The 24,819-nt window shown below is 44.7% G+C and overlaps 1 protein-coding gene across 1 annotated transcript in view; it reads left to right on the forward strand.

The window, feature by feature from the left end:
• Positions 1-24,819, forward strand: part of SLC6A8 (solute carrier family 6 member 8) — a 238,100-nt gene that overhangs the window by 190,452 nt on the left and 22,829 nt on the right. Inside the window, exons 9-12 of the mRNA XM_069645372.1 lie at positions 6,189-6,326; positions 22,149-22,251; positions 23,200-23,300; positions 23,391-23,561. Coding sequence (XP_069501473.1) covers positions 6,189-6,326; positions 22,149-22,251; positions 23,200-23,300; positions 23,391-23,561 — 513 coding nt within the window. The remainder of the gene's footprint in view (positions 1-6,188; positions 6,327-22,148; positions 22,252-23,199; positions 23,301-23,390; positions 23,562-24,819) is intronic.

Raw genomic sequence — 24,819 nt, forward strand, 5'->3', positions numbered from 1 at the left:
GATACATGATCTCATTATAGATCAACAACTAGATTTCCTAGTAATTACTGAAACTTGGCTGCACCAAGCATCGGCATAGCGCTCACACTGGCCATTCCCCCAGACTTCACTATAATCAGGGCTGCCCTCACTGACTCAGTGGGAGGAGGTGTTGCAATCATTGCTAAAAATAATCTTCAACATAGATCATGTCCCCTAGATAGTCTGGAAAGCTACGAACTGTTTCTTATCAAACCGACAACCAACCCCAAAACTACTATCGACCTCCTCAATACCTATAGAGTTCCTAATCACCTCATTCACCCAGAAACCGACATTCCTCTCCTCTTCACTCCCTACATCAAGCTGAACACCAAATGTATCATCCTGGGTGACATTCATCTAGGATTTAATGATGCCCTTGACCACAAAGCCACTGCCCTCCACTCATCACTCTCTGACATGAACTTCACACAACAAGTGACGGTAGTCACCCATGACAAAGGCAGGACACTAGACTGGATACGTACCTTAAATGTGCGCCTATCCATCGATTCTATCTCGGCAATCAACTGGTCCGACCACCACCTCACCTGCCTCCAAATCCTATCACAAGGAATAGTAGCTTTGGCCAACACCTCGCTTAGTCCCATTGAAATAAGAAACACAAAGAACCTCACAGCTGAAGACATCACCCCCCGTACTGCTAGAAGCATTTGCAGCGCAATCCAACTCCGACACAGAACCCAGCCACCTCGCGGACACCTACACTACCACCATTAATGCATTAGCACCACTTAAAACCAGAATACCACAGCTAGCTAAACAATTTAACTTTTGGTTTAGCGAGGTACTTGTAGCGCTATGGCGCAACAAAAGGCCGATGGAACATATCCATAAAAAAACCTGCTCTATAGACTCTGCAAATCTCTTTACCAAAGCTAATAAACTATACAAATCCACCTTAATTGAACATAAAGCCAATGCCCTTAATACACGTATCAATAATGCAGCCTCAAACTCCAAAGAGCACTTTGTCATCCTAAAGAATTGGAAAGCCCCATACCGATAGCCGCCCAAATAAACATCAGCAAAGCATGGTGTACCACCATACAAAGTGCACTTTTCTCAAGAATTGACACGCTCCAAAACAAAATTTTAGCCAAAACGAAATTACTAAATAGCAAAAACTCTCCCCCCTCACTGCTGGACACAGAACTTGGAAATTCAGAAACATCATTCAAATTTTCCCAGGTCAGCCAAGAGCAAGTCCTAGATACCATCTCCAAACTGAAAACCTCAAACTGTAAAGGAGACTGTTCCCCACCAAACCAGTCAAACTTTGCGCACATGTACTAACCCCAATCATTAACAAATTTGTCAACGCCTCTTTTGACTCTCAGGTGTTACCTGTCAGCATCAAAGAAGCATGGGTCACCCCACTGCTTACAAAATCATCACTCAACCCCAGAGTACCCACAAACTACCGCACTATAACCCCTGACCCTTTTCTGCTTAAAATCGAAAAAATTGCCTATTCCCAAATTCAAAACTCTGGAGCGGAACCATCTCCTAGGCGCTAGACAGTCTGGGTTCCGGCCCAGTCACAGTACCGAAACGACACTGTTACGACTTAAAAATCCAAATGTATTCTATAAGAGATTCTAGTAATTTGAGCATCTCACTACTACTAGATCTGTCAGCCGCATTCGATCTGGTTGACCGTGACAAACTTTGCAATACCTTGCTTACTAACTTTAAATGTTCACAGGAAGCTACACTCTGGGTCGAATCTTTTCTCTCAGAACGTACCTCCAGAGTCAGCATCAGCAAAGAAGCCGCTGACCCCATACCAGTCCCTAGAGGAGTGCCACAAGGCTCTTGCCTATTGCCAACTCACCATAACGCATATACTAAGCGACTATGTGCAGTATTAGATGCAATGGGAGTGTTTTATACACATTTTGCAGCTGATAAGCAGATACTGATCCCTATTACTGGTAACTATGAGCAAGACACAATCACGGTTAACAAAATCTATGCCATCATCCAAAACTGGATGGCAAACAACAGTCTTTGTCTAAATGATGAAAAGACGGAGATCCTCATCATAGGGTCACCAGCTAAAAACAAAGCGCTCCACAGTGACTACGCCTCGATCACAATCGACAGCACACCCATCCCGATTCTCAACCAAGCCAAAACTCTAGGTGTACATCTTGATATCAACCTAACATTGACTTAATATGTAAACGCACTCATCAGCCACATCCTACACCTCCAAGTTTATTGCACTAAGTCGGAAATTCTTGACCCCTCAAAACTGTATTACTTTCGCTCAGGCTCTCATTTTGTCTAAGGTAGACTACTGCAATGTCTTATTACTAGGAGCCTCTAACACCATCCTAGTCAAACTCCAACTCCTGCACAATAAAGCATTGCGAGCAGCCCTGGGTATAAAAAAAAGCTGACCACATATCCAAGACTAGAAGAGAAGTCGTTGGCTCCCGATCAAAGCCAAAATCATTTTCAAAACACTATGCATTACTCATAAGTGTCTCAACAATACAGCACCCATCTATCTGAACAAGGCCATTGCCTGTAAGATGAACATCAGAGATCTGAGATCTGACAATAACACTCAACTCTTTGTCCCACGTTACAAACTTTCAAGGGTGGGGGGACACAACTTCCCTGTCATGGCGCCAAAATATGGAACTCCCTTCCTTCCAACACTAGAAACGAACCTTCCCACCAGAAATTCAAGAAAATGCTAAAAACGTGGCTGTTCAACAAATACTAAATGATCTTAAACAATTCTTCATTCTCCACTGTAACCTGAGAATCTATCATGTAACTATGCCTTGATTACATTGTCTTCCACATAAACTGTAATGCCTTTCTCCCTCTAACCTGAGAATCTCTCATGTAACTATGCCTTGATTACATTGTCTTCCACATAAACTGTAATGCCTTTCTCCCTGTAACCTGAGAATCTCTCATGCAACTATGCCTTGATTACATTGTCTTCCACATAAAATGTAATGCCTTTCTCCCTCTAACCTGAGAATCTCTAATGTAACTATGCTTGGTTACATTGTCTTCCACATAAACTGTAATGCCTTTCTCCCTCTAACCTGAGAATCTCTCATGTAACTATGCCTTGATTACATTGTCTTCCACATAAAATGTAATGCCTTTCTCCCTCTAACCTGAGAATCTCTCATGTAACTATGCTTGGTTACATTGTCTTCCACATAAGCTGTAACGATTTTCTCCCTGTAACCAGAATCTGAAGCTTCCTGTAACCTATGCCGTGATACCTCCTGGGTTTGGGCGTATAACATCTGAAATAAATAAATAAAATAAACCTCAGTCACAAACCATGACCTTTACCACCAGGTCAGCTGATAAACCCCAAATGGACAATATTTCCTGCTCTCGTGTTCAAAAAGCAACCTACTAGCTTAATACATGTAAATGAATTTATTAACCAGCAAACCTTTCTTATAATGCGCCCCTGTCCCCTAGACTGGGAACCGACATATGTGCCAGGCCAGAGAGCCTCACAATGGAGCAGAGGGACAGCAGCCTTGCAGGCTTCTGTGTCACGCAGCACACACTCTGCACAGTGACTCCTCTTGTCGCCTTACTGTTGTTAAAAATGACACATCCATTCATCGATCCTGGTCCCAACGGAGATGTTCACAGCATACATGGGTACTGACTCCTGCATAGATGCATACAGCATCCCTTGGTCCTGGTTCCAACATAGATGATTACATTATTCATGGATCCTAGTCACATCATGGCTCTAGTGTAGATGCTTAATGTATGCATGGATCCGGGTCTGATCATATATGCTTACAGTATGCATGGGCCCTGGTCCCTGCATAGGTGCTTGCAATATATACCTCAATACTTACACTATGCATGGCTCCTGATCATATCACAGATGCTTACAGCATTCATTGATTCTGGTCCCTGCATAGATGCTTACAGTAAGCCTGGCTCTTGCTTCGTTCATATATTCTTATATTACTCATGGATCATGATCACATCATGCATGCTTACTGCATGCATGGATGGATCCTGATCACATTATGCATGCTTACTGAATGCATGGATCCTAGTCGCATCATGCATGCTTGCAATATGCATGGGCCCAGTTCCCAGCATAGATGCTTGCGATATACATAAATGCATAAAGTATGCATGACTCTTGCTCTCAGCATATGATTACAGCACGAAGAGATCCGGCTCCCCACATAGATGTTTAAATTATGTATGAATGCTTCTCCCACCATCGATCCTGGTCCCATCGTAGATATTCACAGCATGCATTGGTCCTGGACCCAGCATACATGCCTACTGTTTGCATGGATGCTGGTGCCAGCAACGATGATTATAGCATTCATCGACCCTGGTCCAAACATAGATTTTCACAGCATGCATAAGTACTGGTCCCTGCATAGATGCAGTGGTACTGGACCCAGCAAAGATATTGCACGGTTTGCACAAATGCCTGTGACAGCATACCTGCTTACAGTATGCATGGCTCCTGCTCACATCATATGTGCCTGCAGTATGCAATGATGCTGGTCCAAGTAGGGATGTGACTATGCACAGGTCCTGGTGGCAGTATGCCTGCTTACAGTATGCATGGCTCCTGGTCACATCATACGTGCCTGCAGTATGCAATGATGCTGGTCCAAGTAGGGATGTGACTATGCACAGGTCCTGGTGGCAGTATGCCTGCTTCCATTATGCCCGAGTCTTGGTCACAGCATATATGTTTACAGTATGCACGAATCCAGGTACCATCATAGATGCTTGCAGCATACAGTGATGCTCGTCACAGCATAAATGCTTGCTGTATGCATGAACCCTGGTGCCAGTATATATGCCTATGGAGTGCATGCACCGTACTGCAAGTATAGATGACTACGGCATGCACGGATCCATGTCCCTGGATACATGTTTCCTGTTTCCATGGACCCTGCTGCAAGAATAGAGGTTTACTGCATGCATGTGTGGTACTTCCAGCATTATGCACAAAGCCTGGTCCCATCATAGATGCTTACATCTTACTCCTTTATAGATGTTTATTCCATGCATCGGCCCTGGCCCCATCATAGGTGATTACAGCAGACAGGCACCCTGTTCTTAGAGCACATGCATACATGTATGCAGGGATGCTTGTGAAAGGTTCAATTTTTGTAGTATGACTGGATGATGAAGATCCAAGTAGTGATTTGTAGGGTATGCATGTGTCCTGGTTGCAGCAAGGATGCTTAAATTATGCAAGGGTCCTGGTCACATCATGTATGCTTATGGTATTCAAGGATCCTGGTACACTCATAGATGCTTGTAATTTACATGGATGCTTGTCCCCGCATAGATGCTTACTGTATGCATGGACTGCCAGTATATATGCCTGCAGCGTGCATGCACCCTGCTGCAAGTATAGATGCCTACAACATGCATGGATCCCTGTGCCCATATAGAGGTTTCCTGTTTCCATAGACCCTGCTGCAAATATAGAGGTTTACCGCATGTATGGGTGGTAGTCCCATCATTATGCACAGACGCTGGTTCAAGCATAGCGGTTTAATGCTTAGATTGTACCCCACCACCGATGCTTAGTTTATGCATGGACCTTGGTCCCAGCATAGGCGATTACAGCAGGTATAAACTCTGGTCCCAGTTATATGCTTGCATTCATGCATGGATGCTTGCCAGGCATACATGTTTGTAAGGTGCATGGTTGCTGTTGGTCACTGATTATTTGCAGTTACCAAAAATACAAAATAAACGACGAGATGATGGTGTCATATGATTAATTTTGTTGGTACTTAAAACGGGTTTGAAATGAATAGTAGGACATGCACTACTATCCCAGCGTAAACTACTGCCAGCATGGAAACCCTTTCCTCTTACAGTGGAAAGACCTCTTCCCTTCTAGACTTAGTGGGTTTCCATCTGAGCCCATGCGCATGCGCAGCCTTTGATGCTAGAATTGCCACTGCTCTGCAGGTGGGCTTAACAGCCACACACAGACTCTTGACTGCTTGGATAGGGTATGCCGTGAAAGCAGTGCAATGGCGCCGAGAGGGTGGTCCCCGTGCTGGCTCAGAACTCTGAATTCCTGAACCTCATGAGAATCCTGCAGTTTGACGTGGTTATTCTCTCTCTCTCTCTCTGGACAGTTTGTGGGCGTGGAAGGCTTCATCACTGCAATCCTGGACCTGCTGCCTCCCAAGTACTACTTTAGATTCCAGCGAGAGGTGGCGGTGGCGGTGTGCTGTGCCGTCATGTTCTTCATTGACCTCACTATGGTTACCGAGGTAAGAAAATGGCACGCCGTGGGGGAGAGACGGGCACATGTGAGCTGCAGCCACTTTGCAGCAACGGGCTGGCACCACAGGCTAGTCACCAGGGCTCCAGGAGCCACACCCATGCAACACAGACGGTGCACAACTGTAGCCCTGGAGTGAAGGATTGAAGTTGTGGGGCCAACTTCGCCTGTCATCCTCCCCAGGTCAATAAAACTGATATCATTGAATTGAGTAATGTGCTGTAATTCTGTTCGCGAATTTAGCTATGTAAATCTTCAAGATTTTTTTTATAAGTGATCGCTCTGATGTATGCTCTGATCCATCTGGGCAGGCAGCATCTTACCCCATGTGTTCATACAAGATGGTGCAAGATTCTATTCATACATTCTACGGGTTCAAACAGTTGGGGCAACTGCCTTCAAAACGTGTTTTCATCCATCCACTTTTTATCCACATCCTGAAAAGCTTCTGTGACTTTTAATCGTAGAGGATTTGACAGGAAAAGAAGATTAGTTTGCCACAAATAACTTCTTGGCCGATTCTGAGAATAGCAGGGCGTTCAGCTCGTAATGGACTCCCTCCAGTCTCTCGGGTGGTTGGTCCAATCCTTTCCTGTTATTGGTGATGCCCTTACGTCTCTGAAAAAAATCTCTGGATGAAAGCGCTCTATAAATTCTGCAAATAAATAAAGCATTGTTGCATGTCCAAGGAAAATCTGAACTTCAGGCTGATGCACTGCGCAGGAAACATTAACCAGGCATGATCAGAGGCGTCCGGTGTCTCAGAAACATCTGGCCATAGGGCTCCAGCTGCTGGAAAGAAATGCACTCCGGACCAGACACATAGCTATATTCTATCTATAGAGTCTTGCTGAACCTTAAATATTGACCTTCTCCCTCTTCGTGCCACCTACGCAAATATATGGCCTCAGATGGTCCCCTACAGACCCTGGGTGCTAAAGTCTGTGCTGCAGTTACGTAGTTCAATTTTCCCCCTGGAGGGTTTGTTGCTAATTTACATTTACTCGGGGTATGTGATGTTATGCAAGCGTGTGCGAAATATATAGAGCAGTGTGGAAACTATAACTCTCAGTGGTGTATGCAACGCACCCTGCAGGCAAGTGGGGCCTATGGTGTAAATGTGGGGGGGTGGGTTCTGTCAAAAGTGGTTAGTGGTGGAGAAGGTATTAATTCCCATTCAACTGGTACTTGCTAAACTAGGGGGTACGTAGAGTTATTTCCATTGTATCATGCTCCCATTTTGAATTGTATATATCATGAAATAACCTGTTTTAAAAATGATTTTAATACTCTAGGCACAACTCTAGAAAAGCTTGGATTCATGTAGAGAATGGGCCCATTAGGGTTTTCACTATTACAAGATAACATTAGTTCAGGGTCTGCAACCTTTGGATCTCCACGTGTTATGGACTACAATTTACACCAGCCATCCCAGCATAGTCAAAGGTGAGAGATCATGGGAGTAGTAGTCCAAAGCATGTGGAGAGCCGCAGGTCGATGCCTCCGTGTTTCAGCCAGTGATTCTTTCTGTTAACCATGAATGACATTTTTGTTCAGTAGTTTAATGGAAGCGGGCGCCTATCTGGTATCTAATAAAGATTAATTAAGGACATTTTAATGACTCTGACTGTCTTGGAATCTTTGGACAAGCTGTCTGGTTTCGTTGGGGATTTTATTCCGCGTTTTGGTTATGTCTCCCTTTAATTTTCAGGCATCCTTCACAGGCGCCACACCAAATAAGGATTTTCTCCAAATGCACTCTGGTGGCAGAATGCTTTTGTTGAAAGTGTTCATCGATATATTAAAGCCAGGGATACATTGTGACGGGAGTGAGTTTACTAGTATTCTGTCAACCACATCGCCCCCGACCACCCACAAGTTTGACAGAGGAGGGAACAGAGAGGTACAGGGGAATTACGTGAATTGCCCAGGATTATGCAGTTTGCTGAAGCGTGAAGCTGGATTAATAATCCAAGTTCTTTGGTTTTAAGGTCTGCACTTCCGCCGCCACGCCCACTTTTCCTTAGTGTTGTAGGGGCTGACAGTTCTATATGACGGCCGGTAACTAGGCAGCCTGCGTGTGGGATGCTTTGCTGGAAGCAGTAGAGTCTATCCAGTGACTTTTTGCACACCACTTACAAAGCAAGTGGGTTGAGTAAAACCTCAAGAAAACGTTTAGGAACTCACAAGGTAGCACTACTCTTTAATTTTATATGTCCTTATTGTTGATACAATGTTACATCATTAGGGTGCTCGTGGGGCTAACTGGTTACTTACTGCCCGTCCATAGCGCTCATGCAAAAAAACATTGAACTATACATAAATAGTATTTGAAGAGGTGTTGACGTCCAAATTACTGGACAATAAATTCCAGGATCACCCCTTTGACTCTTTTTGAATAAGGAAAGCAGGACCAGAAACATGTGGCAAAAGGTTTAAAGTCCACCGCAGAGATCCGAAGTAAACTAACAACCGTGAAAGACCGTGAAAGACTACTCGGGAACCTGCATTCAGCAATCAGAGAAGTACTTGATGAACCGTCTCTGTCAAAACTAAATTCCCAACAACAGATGGGAAAGGGAAAAATAAATGGTTCTATCACCAACTGGCTCCCCTAAGAAGGAAGGGGAGCACATTTGGTTAAAGTCTCGTTGTCCCGCTAGTAAGACATTTTAAACAAATGCCAGGAAATGCAGAATACCATCAAACCGAAGAAACTAACTTCATCAATCAATGCAGCAATCGGGCAACCAACAAAACCCAGGAATGGTTCATGATCTATGACGGAGTCACTAGCACCAGCCAAACCACAATGCCAAAGAGCCCACCCAAGATTTTGGCGAAAGACAATGCGCATTCATTCATTTTGAAATAGACCACTATTAAGGACCCAGTACACTTAGCCAACACTGGGGAAAATCACCTCATACATAAAAACATTCCTTACAACCGGCCACCCTGAATATCAGAAGAGCAAACAATCAAGGAATCCTTACATTATAACTGAAGGAAGTGATAACACCTTTCCTGAGAAAACAGGGGGCTGATCGCTTACTGTTGGTAAACTATGGATCTATCTCTGCAGTCCATCTAGAAACCAGAGCTGCTACTAAATAAATAATTTGCAAACTCTTATCCTGCAAAGGAATCAAGGACATTGCCCTGAAATTGGTAAATTTCTTCTTAAATGATACATCAATTGTTAAAAATTGGTCAATTTACATCAAAACCCTTCAGGACATGTGACATGACATGTGGAGTCCCCACTTTCCCTGTGGCATTTCAATGTCCGGCCACAACCTTTAGCAGAAGTCCTGAACCACTTTGGAACATATTTGAACATCTATGCCAATGACCTGCAAGAATATAACTGGACGCAAATCACCAGCCTAATAACGTACGGTTTGTCAGCAGCATATCAGTTATCCAAGCATGGGTGGCCGAAAAGCAATTGTCCCTTCAAATGGCAGCCTAAAAACATCAAGCTGGCATCCACCCTCACGACACATGTGAAGAACGTGCGCATGATATTTGACCAGTCTCTGTCTTTTTTCAGCTTCCTGTGAATGACAGTTAACACTGAACCTGTTATGGAAGGCCTCCCCAGCTCTGGACTTACCACAAATAATCCAAAATATACAAGCCCCGATCTACTCCATACTTTTCTGTAGTGGGCTCTTGCTGGACATCCCAAAAAAGAGACCCAGAGACTCAAGTCCATATAAAACATGGGTGCATGTCTTGTTTTCTGTTTGAAAAAACATGATTATATCTGAGATGCATTGCGAGCAATCCATTGACTCCTATGCAAAGCAGAAACAAGCTCAAGTCTCTATTATCAGATAGGTGCCAAATAACTAGTGAACCGGGTCACCAAATACTCCCCTATTTATTTACTTTATTTCCATAGCGTCGGAACCCGTGGGCATCAGGGCGCTTAACAAAAACACACAGGAACAACAAGGACACAGGACAGGAGCAGGGAGGCTGGAGGGCAGGAGAAGAGCGGTTCAAATAGGATGGCTTTCAGTTGCTTATGGAAGAGCTGCAGGGATTCTTCCTGTCAAAGTGCCAGCGAGAGGGAGTTCCAAGGTTTAGTGGCAAGGAAGGCAAAGGATCTCTCATAGCTCTGGGTGTGATTGGGCTTGAGATACACTAGTAGTTGTTGGTAACTAGAACTCAGGGTTCTCTGTGGATGGTGACTGATTTTCTCTGAGATAAGAGGCGGCTTTGCCATAGGCACATTTATGTGCCAATACAAGGGTCTTAAACAGGATTCTCGAGCGAGTAGGGAGCCAGTGAAGTTTTCTTCTGTGCTCCAAGATGTGTTTGCCCAGGCTTGTGTTCTTGATAATGTGAACAACGTAATTTTGAATTGTATGCAACTTGGTGAGATTGCCTTTCGATTCGCCACCTAGAAGTGTGCTGCAATGATCTAACCATGAAAGGATGGTAGCTCTGGCTAGAGAGTCACAGTTCTTTTCCGAGAAAAAAGGCTTGATTCGGCTGAGCAAATTAAGGTGAAAATGCATAGTTTTCACTAAATTGTTTACTGAAGCATCAAAGCTCAAGGAACAATCTAAGTACGTTCCCAAGGTTTTAACTTTGCTGAGGGTAGGGATATGGCAGTCAACAATCTCAAAGTGGGAATACCGCTGGCCTAATTTGGGCATAACTAGATGAGGGCCAAAGAGTAAGAGCTCTGTCTTTGAGTTGTTAGGACACATTTGATGGGTTGTCGTCTGCTGTTTCGTGCACAAGATGTTATCGAGTTTTGGGGAATCAAAGTTGTGGTTGCCACTTAGGGTAAGCAGAAGTTGCGTGCCATCGGGCTAATTGGAAAATAAAATATTTTCCTTATACAATTTGTAGCATTGTGCCCTGATATAAACACTGAAAAGAGCTGGGTACAAGCTGGCTCCCTTTAACAAACAGTGGGGGGATTGAAGCAGAAACCGCTCCAATGCTCAGCTCAGACTCTGCCAGACAGGAAGGACTGTAACCATGATAGGGTTTGATAGGAGCAGCTAGCTGTACCCTGGAGTGTCGTTAGCAGGATGTTGTGGTCTAATAAATCGAACGCTGCAAACCGGTCCAAGAGCATCAGCAGGGTGCTTTGATTTTTGTCTACCACATCAAGCATGTTACATTGCAGGACTAGAAGAGCACTCTCAGTGCTATGATGGGTTCGGAATCAAGATTGTCTGGTATGAAGAATGGAACGTTGGTCCAGGAATCCTGAAATTGCATAGAAGCCATTTTGTCGACTATTCTCAGGAGAATGAAAGAATTGGTGATGTGTCTGAGATTAGAGGGATCTTCAGGGCCAAGACCTGGCTTCTTGACTTGTGGGGTGACAGTAACTTGTTTAATGCAATCTGGAACAATGTAGTTCTTGGAGGAGGAGTTAACAAAGCACATAAGAAAAGGGATAAAGAGTGGTTTATGATCAAGAATGATCTTGAAGGCGAGCGCGTCTCCTGGGCAGGAGGTTGGGTGCATGGTGGCAAGGGCATCTGCTAGCTCTGAAGTGGAAATGGCTTTGAAAGAGAAGGCAGGGTGTTCGTCTGTCAAGTTAAAGTCTCCTACGGTGGTATTAGTTACTGGTGACTCTGATTTTCTGTTGTGCTACTGAGATTTTATCAGAGAAGGTGAGCTGTATTTTGGAACAGTTCTCTTTAGTCGGCTGAAATGGCAGGGGCAGAACTTTGGGCTTTTCTAGAGGTTTCAATATTTTAAACAGTTGCTTGGGACAGTTATTAGGGTCCTTTATTTGTTGGTTTAGAAAACATTTCTTCAGCGATTTTGTAAGCTTTTGTCAGGGCCTTCCAAATTTCTTTTTCGGGGTGTGACTTGGAGTTAGACCAAGCGCACTCTGCTTGCCGTATTTTAGTTCCTCAAGCGGGGGAGTAAACCAACAGTTGCGCTCGAGGTCCCCTCTTGAACTGTGGTTGTTTTGATAGGTGCAAGTTTGTCAAGCATGCAGGTCATGTACAGCTGGAAGGTGGCTGCCAGGGAGTCAGGGCATTCGCTGTCCGTGGTGTTCCTAGAAAGCTGAGTTGTCCATGTCGCAAGATCTGATAAAGTAATTTATTTTAAATTTCTACTCTGAAATTTCTTCAGTGGTTTAGGCTGCTTTTTTTAGAGACTGTAGGCGGTGAATGGAAATTCGACAAAAGAATGATCAGACCAGATAATGGGCCTGGTTCCCGTTATTCTAATGTCCAAGTTGCGACCAATCACCCAGTCCAAAATGTTCCCCTTACTGTGTGTGGGTTCCAGATTGAGTACACGCAAGTCACAGTTGTTAAGCTAATTTCCAGGCTTATGGCTTCGGGATCTAAGATATCACCACCCCACTATTTAAATCTCCCACGGCTAGAGCGACACTTCCTGGTTTGTTAAGCCAATATCTTGACCCCTGACACGCTCAAACAAGCTAGATTGGGAAAAAGAAGGTTAGCAGTGATGGGAGTTGTAATGTGGAATGCTCTTCCACAAGGACTCAGAATGAAATCAGACCACTTGAGATTCAGACGAGGCCTAAAAACGTTCCTACTTAAAAAAAGCTCTTCCTGAACTGTAACATTATATCCAGCCTAAAGGACCACGAGACTGCTGCACACTTAACTTACAATTTCTGCATGCTAAACATAACCGCAATGTGGCCTGGAATATGCTGCTCTGCACAGCATCTGTAAAGCATTGAGAATGTGAGCTTCTATGTATCTCTTCTTGTGGCTCGGACCTCCGCAACTGTCCCTTCTCCCCGCTCCCCTTTTCTCTACCGACGTAATCTGAAGAATCCTGTATAACTCCAGCTTTCGTTCGCCCTTCATTCGTTTCCACTCGTTTCCCAGAAAGTTTCGCCAGCGACTTTTCTAATATCCCTCAGGACACGAGCAACGCCGCGAAAGATACATTTGATCTGATGCAGCAGATTTATGGTCGACCTTTCCAGAAGTCACCCCGACATTTGTAGCATGAATTCGATGTGCTTGTTTCGCCATCTAGTGGTTGCGTCTGGTCACCGCCTGTATTTTCCTAGGCCAAGACCTGGCATGTCTGTAAACACACTGCAGTGACGTCAACCTTCCTCGCTGGGTTCGATTTATGACCTCAGGACCTGTCACGGTATTGTCATGTGCTCGCTTATACAATGATTTTAAACATCAGTTGAGTTTTTTCAACTTGCTTAGAGACCGTCCGTCTTTATAATTAGTCCAGTTTGTAGCTTTTCATAGCATTGTAAACATGTTTCACTGTTAGCCAACTCATCCTTGTGCATTGGATTCAACTCTGAAGCATTAAAAGGTTCAGTCTGCCTAGCTGAGATTCGAGCCTGTGGCCTTCATGTTACATTGGAGCCCCTAGTTATCCCAGCTAGCTTGCCAGCTGGTTCCCCTTATCTATGAAAACTCCAACTACGTTATTGAATTTTTTGACCATGTAGGCATTTTCCCAAGAAATGCCGTTCTTTGACGCTCTTAACTTATTGGCCTTTTTTCTGGTTAAACATAAATCCTGCAGCCGAAACTTCCTGGATCTATTGTCCCTCAATTGTTTTCCCTTTGTTCCCCTAGGACAGGGATCTGCAGATGTGTTGGTCTACGACTTCCATCTATCCAGCCTGCATAGTCAATTGTGAGGGATCATGGGAGGTTTAGTTAAACACATCTGGAGAGCTACAGCACTGGGAGTGTATTTACCACTTTTGGTTAATAAATGTGTCCTTCACTTATCACAATTTGGTCTCTTAACTTAAAATTAAATATCTTTGCTACGATTACGGTCTTTACATCGAAAATCAACGATCGAAACGAAAATCCATTGAACAAAACACAACAAAAATAAATGCATCGAAATGCTATCTTTTACATGTAAAAGTACATATCCATCAAAACTTGTCCATCGAATATAGGAATGGACAAGTTTCGATGGATATGTACTTTTAAATGTAAAAGATAGCATTTCAATGCATTTATTTTTCACGTTAAAACGTTACATGGAGCTGTCCAGCTCTGAAATCTTTAAAGTATTTTAACATTTTCTTTATTGGGGGAGGGAGGAGTTCCCCCCAAGCACCCCCAACCACCAAGGGCACCCCCTAACCCTAACCCCAACCCTAATCGAAATCCAACATAATGTATTCAATGAAAGTGCATTTTGATGGAAATGGCTTTAAAATATACATTTCGTTGGATTTCAATTCAATGAATTTATTTTCGATGGAAAGGCCAGATACCATTGGCTACTTATCAATGACATCTCATTTATTATATTAAATGCTATTAATTCATGTCTAAAGATCACTTCCAAGTTGCTTTGTAAACTAGAACTGGTTCTTCCATTCTACTGTAATTTTACTATAATTAATACTCCCCACCCTATCTGAGACTCAGGGATCTGCTCCAAATTGTCTTCCCCCCCATGGTGCCAATTGCCCATCCTCTCCTGTCAGCTCTCTGCTCCCCTCACTGTGTTCTCTCCCCCCGCCCAGTGATTGTAAAGCGCTCTGTTGCTTCCTAAAGTGTGGTCCGTGCTCAATAAATACCCTAATAATAATAATAATAATTAAGCCTTAAGCAGAAGCCTCCTTATTATTATTCTCTACGGTTGTAGGTCAAACGATCGACAACCAATAGTCGAATGGCCAAAGGATCGACACCAAAGGGCCGAAAACCAAAGGATCGAATATTTTTTTTAAATTTTTTATTTTTTTTTATTTTTTGGGGGGTCCCAACCCCTGTTTTTTTTACTAAAATCCATTTTTTTAACTATACGAAAACCTAAAAAAATATATAATTAAAAAAAAATTAGATCCTTTGTCCTGTCGACCCTTTGGTGTCGATCCTTTGCCCTGTCGACCCTTTTATTTTAATCCTTTGACTAGACACCATTCTCTACACTTTAGACTCGGGCAATTTCTCCTAAACCTCAGTGGAACCTTTTAGATTACTTAATTATAACTGGGTTTGTTTTCCACGGATAAATGTTAAACCCACAATTTCCACTGTACTCCTGTATTTGTTTCCTCTGTAAGATCTGGGCTACTCAGATAGGTTATATAATTCCACCAGGCTTCTATAGGTCCCACCATGTTGTCGATTTTACTACACAGCAGATTTTCAAGTTCTTCTACTCCCATTCTGCAAACCTTTTTTACACTGGACCACCTCAAGACCTTCCTCTTCTCCTCTTCCTTCGCTCTCCCTCTACCCTGCTAACCTAGCTCTCTGCTCTCTCCATCTCTTCCTCCTCTTCCTTAAAGCTTGCTGTCTGGCCGTCTGGTGTACCTCAGAATCTCACTGGTCGCGGACACCCCACCAGTCCACTCTCACACTTGCCTCAGGGCCCTACACCCACCCACCTTCACAGCACTTAGCAATAACCCAAGAGAGTGGCTCTCTCTGCACTTATCCCAGTCTCCACCGACTGGGTGCACTCAAACCTCCCCTCTCCCTATTACTGTCTATGCACTTGCACAATCCAAATGCACCGTGCTGGAAGATTGTCTGTTCTGCTCTGTCTTCTCCCCTTAATTGCGCTGGTAAAACTGCAGAGTCGCGTCAGCCCTATTTGCTGTGTCTCAACTGTTATATGTATCTTTTTTACGCACTTACTCTGCCTGTGCAGACTATTATCGTCTCAGAATTTCAAGGGATCTGGGCGACTGTTCTTTTATCCGCTGTTCCCACCCTCCTTGAGTGCTTTGAAACACTTTCCTGCGTATAGGCACTATATACATAAACAATACAATACACAGACATCTGAGTAGAATAGCAGTTCTTCTTGTTTCCATCCATTGGTTTTCATTAGTTTTCTGACCATCTTTAGTTATTTATCCCGTTTCTGACCATATAAGTCTATTTGTATTTGTGTGTTAAATAGAACAAACCTAGCTTGGCTGCAAGGAGTGTTGTAAAAAGGAAGCTGGTGATTGGTTGGTAGTTGTCAAGGTCTTCCCGGTCCAGTGTGGATTTCTTAAGGAGTTTGCATACCAGCCCTGTTTTTAAGCAGGTCAGGAAAATGCCCCACTTGAGGGAGTCGTTAACAATTAGATGGGGTGAGATGAGAACGTGACCCAACATCTTTTTTAGGATGGTAGGATGTCATCTTCATAGGTGGTTGACGTTAGTGAGGCGAATGGATCTGTGAGAACATTGCAAGTGAGGAGGGTGAATCAATCTAGGGTAGCTAGTCCGTAGTGTGGTAGATAACAGTGGTACAGATGATCTGGAGGCATTGATGTGATGTCTAATTTTGTCTATTTTGCTAATGAAGAATTCATTGATATGATTTGATATGATGTCATTATAACACGCCTGTACACACGTGTTTCTAGGCAACAAGCCAAGAGAGGGAAGACAGAGGGGGGACAAGACATACCATCTTACTAGGCCTTGTGTCATTCAGATGGTGCAAGTGCGAGAACGAGAAGTGCATGGGGAAAGGGAGAGGGGAATGCAAGGGAGAGGGGAGGGGAAAGCAGGTCAGCAATGCTCTGAGTAAGTGCAGCCAGCGCAGCACAGCCCTGGGTAGTGCAAGGAGAAGAAGGGACAGTTACAGTTACAGCCCCTAAGTGCGTAGTAGACCCGGTGGCAGTGCAAGGGTGGCTGATCAAGAAAGGGCATGGTACCCAGTAAGACTCTGAGGGTGGCCAAGCAACCAGTCAGTACAGCAGGCAGGTAAGTCAGCAGGGCAGGGAGAGAGAGAAAAAAGAGAAGAGAAAGGTTTTGGTCTGCATCCGGAACTTCAGGTGGTCCTGCTCAAGTTTGAGAGGAACAGGGAGGCCATTCCAGAGGGAGGCCCCTGCAGAGGAGAGAGATCTACCCCCACTCTCTGCCTGAAGAAGGGTCTAACCCTTAGAGAGTTGGAGGTGGCTGAGGGAAGAGCTCGAGAAGGAAGGTATTTTGGAAGAGAGCGTTGAGTTTAGTGCGGGCCCCAGAAAGCCTTGTGGACAATGCAAACAGTCTTTAACTTGATCTTTGCAGCCACAGGGAGCCAGTGGAGAGATTTTAGGGCTGGAGAGATACAGTCCCAGGGCTTGAGGCCAAGGATAATTTTCGTAGTCCTGTTCTGGATTAGTTGCAGAGGGTGGGGAGAAAAGGAAGGCAGATTGAGAAAGAGGCTATTGCAGCAGTCCAGCCTAGAGACTACCAGGGCTCCGGAGACAGTGAGCTTCTGGGGAAAGCGAGGAAGGGCAGAGTCCCTTTGAGGCAGTGCATCTGGTAGGGGGACTTCTTGGCGACATCCGAGATTTGAGGAGAAAAATAGAGAGTGGAGCCGAAGATAACACCAAGGGTTTTTGCCTCGCAGGAAGGTGACGGAAGAGGGCCAAAGACAGGCAGCCAAAGTGAGATAGGATAAGCATTGATGGCATTGCATTTCTCTAAGGACTGTGTCTTGTAAGGAGTGCATGCAGTGTTTGACTTTTGACTGTTGTGAAGAGGGCTGTGCTCATATCAGAGGTAGGTGCACTTATTGAGAAGTAGTAGGAGGCTTTGGTTTCAATGATCAGGGTTTGGCATGTTGAGGACAAGGCCTTATGGGTGAGGAGGGCCTCAGGTTTGCGCATTTTGTCCTTGTGTGCTTGGATAGTGGGTTTGTTCTCTGCCAATTTATGGGTGTGCCATTGGGCTGAGGGTATGATTCAAAAGTGCCATATTTCTGAAGGGTCATGTGTGTCGACTAACTCCTTTGAGGTTTAGTTGAAGGTTTCCATTAGGGAATGTATGTAGATGGTGGCAGGGATGCTGGTCAGACTGATTTCTAATGCTTCCACCAGAGGTTTTTGAAGGAGCGAAGCACGGACAAGTGCCCTGTCCTTCACGGGAAGGCAGGGTGTGAAAAGGTGAAAGGGCTGCAGCATGGTCTGTCCAGTCAAGTGGGATTGGCTTGAAACATGGGGGGGTGGGAATAGGAAAGAACGAAGTCAAGGATGCTTCCCCTGATGTGAGACTGGGTTTGCATATGTTGCGTTATGTGCAGGGATTCTGCATGGAAACAGAGAGCAGCTCTGGTGCTTTTAGTTGCCTGGGTTACAGGTAGCTTGCAGTCTCCAAGGAAGATGTTGGTCTATAGTGGGTGTCCAAAGCAGACAAGAGCGGTTTAGGCCTGCATACGAGGTGCAAAGTGACACAGCCCTTATGTGATAGTGGAAATTGACATAGAAGGAGCTCCATAGATTCTAATGCAATTTGGATGCCCACCGTACAGGGCCATTCAATCTCATGGATGACCGCCAATGCCTCCCCCGAACATGTTGGATGCTTTATCTGGATGGGGCGAGGATGTCAAAGACAGGGGAGGAGGTGGGCTAGAGCCAGGTTTCAGTGCTGGCAAAGGTCTCTGGTTTATGAGTGAAGATGGGATCAGCATAGTTGGCACCTGTAAAACGACCGGGTAAGCTTTAATAAGCATCAGGGTACACAAGCAGAGTGTGGGGGTTTGAGGGGAGGTGATGAGGAGCATAGGCGCCAAGTACACGTGGGAAAAGGGGTCACTTGCACCCGTACTCCTTGGATTATGGGCAGTAGTGTCTTTTTGCTCCATTGGTAACTCAGCAAATGAAATTTCTCACTTTCAAAAATAAAGTCTGGCTTGAGCACTGGGACGCAGGGCTTCTGTCTGAGGTGTTAGCATGCATCTTGAAAAATTAGCAAGTGCTGCTTACTTCGAAGAGGGAAGACCGCTTATGCCAAGCTGACTAATGCTCATCAATGAGTGAACGAACCACACCGAAGGACTGTGCAGCTCCCTCTTCATGGCCATGCTTATGAAGCCCAAGCCTCTAAGGCCCTGTGCCTCTGCAGCGCCCTGTGAACAAAAGCATACACATCGTCTCCAGTTATTTCCAGGACTCCTGTAGTCCAGATTAATTTGGCTCATATGGTAATTCTGGAGTTAGGTGTATGCTTTTTTTTCATGGTTTAACATTGTAGGCCTCGTTACAAATTTGGTGGTACGGGGAAAAAGTGGCAGGTAATTCTGTTACTGCCACTCTTTTTATCGGTAACTGAATGATCATTTTTCCTGCACTGCCAAATTATAGGTTTTGGCAGATTTACCGGTGGATGTATTACTGCACGGTATATACACCGATTTTTGGAGTAAAAGCAGCAAGTTCATCTCCAACTTGTGTTAGAGGTAAATCCTCACATGCCTCACTCCGCATGAGGACCAAGGACAGGGAGGCTAGCACCTTTGCTGGATCCAGCCCCTTGCAAGACAGTCCCATGTTCCACATCAGGATGCTGGTGTCATATTAAGGACTGTGAGTCCTGTGCTATTCTGGCGGATAGTTGTGGGAACTGATCCCAGCTTTAAATGATTTTTCTCCTCCTCAAGGGCATAATTTAATTCCAGCACAGTTGTTTGTTTTTAGCATTTACTTTCCAGTAAGATACAGGGTATGCATGCAGCAGGCTGCAATGATCTGCACCTTATCTACAAGTCACAGCAACCCGCCATCGAAAGGATAGCTCAGTATATTAATATAAGCAAATACCTGTTGTGGAGATCTGTTTCTAATGCGGAAGCTACCGGTTTAAATTCCGGTAATATAGTTTGGCATGTTAACACACCTGCTGCAGAACTCTGTGTGCAACCAGAGGTTGCAGCTGCCTGAGAGACGGGGAGAGAGACATGGAAGGAGAGGGACTCAGGGAAAGATGGGTGGGAAGAGGAAGAGAACGGAAACAGGGGGAGGCAGGGAGGACGGTAGGTAAAGCAGGGAAATAAAGATTCAGAGAGAGGGCTGGAGATATAAATGTGTAGATCAGGATAGGTGCGAGAAGTGGGTTTGGTAAGAGAGGTGATCAAGGAAGAAAAAATGAGTGAGGAATAGGGAGTAACATGTAGCGAGAGAGAGAGAGGAGGGATGAGAAGAAGGGAGAGAGACTGAGGGGCATTGAGAAGTGTTAGTGGGAGGGATGCAAGATGGAAAGGGAAGAGGAGGGCGAGACAGGGATTATTATCCCAGGAAAAATATTTTTGCAGAGGACTTCGATTCTTATCTAATTTGAACAAATATTAAGCCCTGTCTTGATGAAGACCAAGTGGTAGAAACAAGTGGCGGGGCAATCAAATCATTAATAAATCACCAGGATCAAATTAATAATTGCAACTCAGGTGGACAGGCACTACACAGGAGCGACACGTTGTACAATGTTTTCAAAGTAAGGTCTGTGGATACTATAAGCCATCCCTTAAGGAGACAGTCCAAGCTGATGACCTAATTAGTGGTAAGCGCAGAGTGACGCAATAATCCCACATAACATATTTGTCTAAAATGTACATATTTGACCAGGTTCTTTCCCAACTCAAGTTGGCACAATTATGTGTTAATATTTGGGATTGAAAACCTAAAATAATACTCGATTTTGTACAGATGACTTTAAAGGTGTACAAGTCACATGATACACCAACATCATTGTAGAAATATGTCAATTAAAAAGTGAATGGGCTTCATTTTATTTTGCATCCTAAATTGCATGGAGGGGACCACTTCTGTTTCTACTTATGCGCAAAAGGACCCTTAGAATTTTAATTGTTTCCACCAAAAAAAGGAAATAGTAAAACACAGGTGAAACAGTCTTCACTCTTCACATTTCCACTATGTGTCTGGAAAAGTGTAAATGCCTCTCACAGTTAAGGATTTTGGGAGGCATCTACAATGGATTCCTTTGGAATCTGCCTGCTTTACCAGGTGTAAACATCAGGCGGATTCTATAGGTGTCTTTTGGTTGCCCACCAGCATAAAAATACATGCTGGTGGAAAATGATGCAGATTTGGCAGGGGGACTTGGATGAGCATACAAACATGTTAAGTCTTCTCTGCGCTCTGACTTCACCAATCAAATCATACAAAATACCACATGCAAAAAAAGTGGCAGTCAAAGCTTTTAGCACTAGTGTTTGCACTCCACGTGACTTGGAAACTGACCCCCTATGATTGCAGCTTCACTTCCCCCACAGTAAATGGATGCCTACAAGTTCTACTAAGAAACTGCAACAAAAAAAAGTCCACAGACACAAAGTGAAATGCAATGAATGACAACGTTGTTGTTTCAGACAGATTGCTCTACACCCCCGTAATTTCGATTCACCAAAAAATAGGATTTGAACCTCTACAGGAGAACTTCGATGAGGTTTGCAAGGTGGGAGGTTGGGCACTGACCGGCTTGTTTGCGGGAACAAACCCTATTGAGCCTTGATTCCACCAATCAACAGCACACGATATTCATAGATTCAAAACCTTTAATCATTGCACCATTTCTTCAGCCACTTGCTTCCACTTTTAATATTCATTTAGTGTTTCTCCTTGAAGCAGCTCTCTCTGCTTAAGACTCATGTTTTTCACATCAGCAAACACTGATTGTGTCCTATAACCGAGCATTCAGTCCCTTGTCATGCTTCTGAAAATGTACTCGGTTTTATATTCTGTGTTATCCATTGGCGACTATGATTTTTAATATCTGTAATCTGAGTGTTCTATCACTATTTCATTGTATTATATTGTTAATGACATTACCGAATAAAAATATGTATTCTCTCTCTGAAAATGTGCTGCATTTAAGCAGAACGCACATGCCCTGTCGAGCATTTTGAGATAATTTCATTAGGAAGCTGTGCTCTTAGACATGACCGTCATGATCTGCGTCCATAACAATGCATTTGTTACAGTCTCACGTCCTTTTGTAAAGTGCACAATTTTAAAATGACTTGGTGTTGCCTGGATATGTAGGATGGACTCCTCTTTTGGAAACCTCTGGTACTGACGCCCTTCCTCTCTGTCCTCATTGCACAGGGAGGGATGTATGTCTTCCAGCTCTTCGACTACTACTCGGCCAGCGGGATGACGCTGCTATGGCAGGCCTTTTGGCAGTGTGTCGTCATTGCCTGGGTTTATGGTAGGTCTTGCTTCTAATCGGGTTGGGGATGGTGGTAGGGGGGCAAGGCTACTAGACCTAGGGCGGGATTTCCTGATGCACTAGAAAACCAGTCCTGAGAGAGGAGGTAGGTGCGGAGATTAGCGGAGCATGGGTTTTACACTTTGGCACGGATCACATGCTTCTACAGATTATGCACCCAGATTCCCAGACTGCTCATGGGTATTTGTAATCTGGCAATGATTGTGCAGGGCCCCAGGTTCTGCACCCAGCTTCCCAGACTATGCACACGGAGATTGCATAGCCGGGAACTGCTATGCATGCCCCCAATTACGGTTGCTGTCGAACCGTGAACTTGACCACAGGAAGGGATACCTTACTCGTGCTTTCAGGAATCTGCATTGGCTGCCTGTTAGAAATAGCTCAACAAAACTGCTCCATCACATTAATTTGCCATGAGTGTACACGTGCGCCACCGAAAATTTCTAAACACGAATAGAAAAGATTTTCAAGGCAGAAGTTGGATCATTTCTTCAGTGTCATTGGCTTGCAAGGTCACACAATTATTGACTGGTGGAAGAAGATGACACACACAATTCCGGCTATCATAACTCCGTCATGGTAGGCGATTGCACCCTCCCCCCCCCACTCCCCATAATGTGGGAGTGTTGGGCACACTGCTCCATGGCACTGAAACGAGGTTGGGGGGACAAAACGAGTTGATAAAGGAACTGTATTCAAATTATGATGGAAAAAAGTAATCACCCCTGCATGCTACCTTTGAATGCAAATCCCTTTCCTGCTATACATGGATGAGCAGTCCGTGCAAAGGTTGCAGAGTACAAATTCAACCGAACATATGAAGCTGTTTCACTCCATACGTCCACTGATTTTCAAAGTAGCCGCTGGGTCTCATAAGAACTGTATAAGTATGTAGCCTACAACCACAGCTCTCTTCTCCCTGTGCAGGTGCTGATAGGTTCATGGACGATGTAGCCCGCATGATCGGGTACCGCCCCTTCCCCTGGATGAAATGGTGCTGGTCCATCATCACTCCATTTGTCTGTATGGTAAGTTTCCCAAGGGATTGGTGCTACGCGGCGCAGAACAAAAGGAGAGGGGGTTGTCTCCGTTTTTAACTATATCTTCCCTCCCCTCAGGCTATCTTCATCTTCCACCTGGTGAACTACAAGCCCCTCACCTACAACAACACTTACACGTACCCTTGGTGGGGAGAGGCAATTGGCTGGGTCTTCGCCATGTCCTCCATGCTGTGCGTCCCACTCACCTTCCTCTACAAGATTGCTAAGGCCCACGGGACGCTGAAAGAGGTGAGTGGCTACCAATTATACAGGCTGAGGTGCCATTGGCATGCCTGAAGATGCAGCTGCTTCAGACATGCTCTCTCTTTTGCCAGGGGCATGCTGCCTCCGCTTTCATCTATTGCTAAGGCCAGGAGTCCATGTTCATTTCCTCTTGCTGTGGTGCCCCGGTTCTGTGCTCTTTCCGCATTGTATAGTTTTGCTTCTATTTCTCTTCACCAAAAGCCGCGTCCAAAAAACTGTTAGACCACTAGAGAAGATCCTGCTGTTTACCATTCAGGACAGATATTTTGGTTTCGAGCGTGGGCTCAAGCCCACGGGCAATCACTGTACCTTGGCCACACAGCTAAAGGGGCAGATGGTGAAGTCACATCCTTTAAGCCATACGCCCAGAGCTGAAATTGGCTACGACTTGTAGCTTGACCGTTTTGAGAGTACAGGTGAAGTTATGATAGGTAATTTATAAACGCACTTAATACCCAGAGGTTTCTAAGTGCGGACCCGGGGATCGAACCTGTGGTGCTCGTGTCGTCTCGCTTCCAAGGCGAGCGTGTTGCCCCTGAGCTATCGTCCCGAGAAGTGAAATAAACGGCGAGATAAACGTTTCCAAGCAGCACTATAAAGCTGCATATATACAGCATTGCAAACAGAGACCACAACTTGTTGGAAGGGACAACACGTGCCTCTCGGGCACATTGTTTGTGTGTCATGAATTGCTTTAATGTGACAGGTCAATAGCTAACACCTCATGCTATCCTGGCTAGCTGCCTCAACACATTACCAGCCAAACAAACTAATAGAGTGTCAACCTAACCCCACCCCTAAACTTGTAGCTGCAGATCGACCCCCCTCAATATACGTTCTTGCCGGCAACCCAGCCACTTCCCCACAACTGAAGCCCCTGTAGTTGGTCCTGCATGTTGCGCTTTCCCACGCGAGCCCTTCCCCCATACCCCCCATCTCTTTTTGGCCTGGGCTAGCCTCCCCATATCCAAACTGAGCTAATGGTCCCTCCTTAATTTCCTGCAACAATTGAAAACTGCCACATTTACATATCTGCTCCCAAAATCCTCCAACAAGTAGTATAGTGCTGCCAGGTAAAACTCACTACCAATAAGGGACAAGCGCTACCCAGAATGTCTAAATAACTTCATTGCCTCAGACTCCCTGTGCATCAGCAGTTAAATCTTCCAATTCCTGCAGAAAACGTTCATTTTCCTATTGATCATCCTGAGTGGTCTATCCATTGCTGCCCGTCCCCTCACCC

This window comes from Ambystoma mexicanum, chromosome 2p (assembly GCF_040938575.1).
Source record: "Ambystoma mexicanum isolate Mex_15411 chromosome 2p, UKY_AmexF1_1, whole genome shotgun sequence".
NCBI lineage: Eukaryota > Metazoa > Chordata > Amphibia > Caudata > Ambystomatidae > Ambystoma > Ambystoma mexicanum.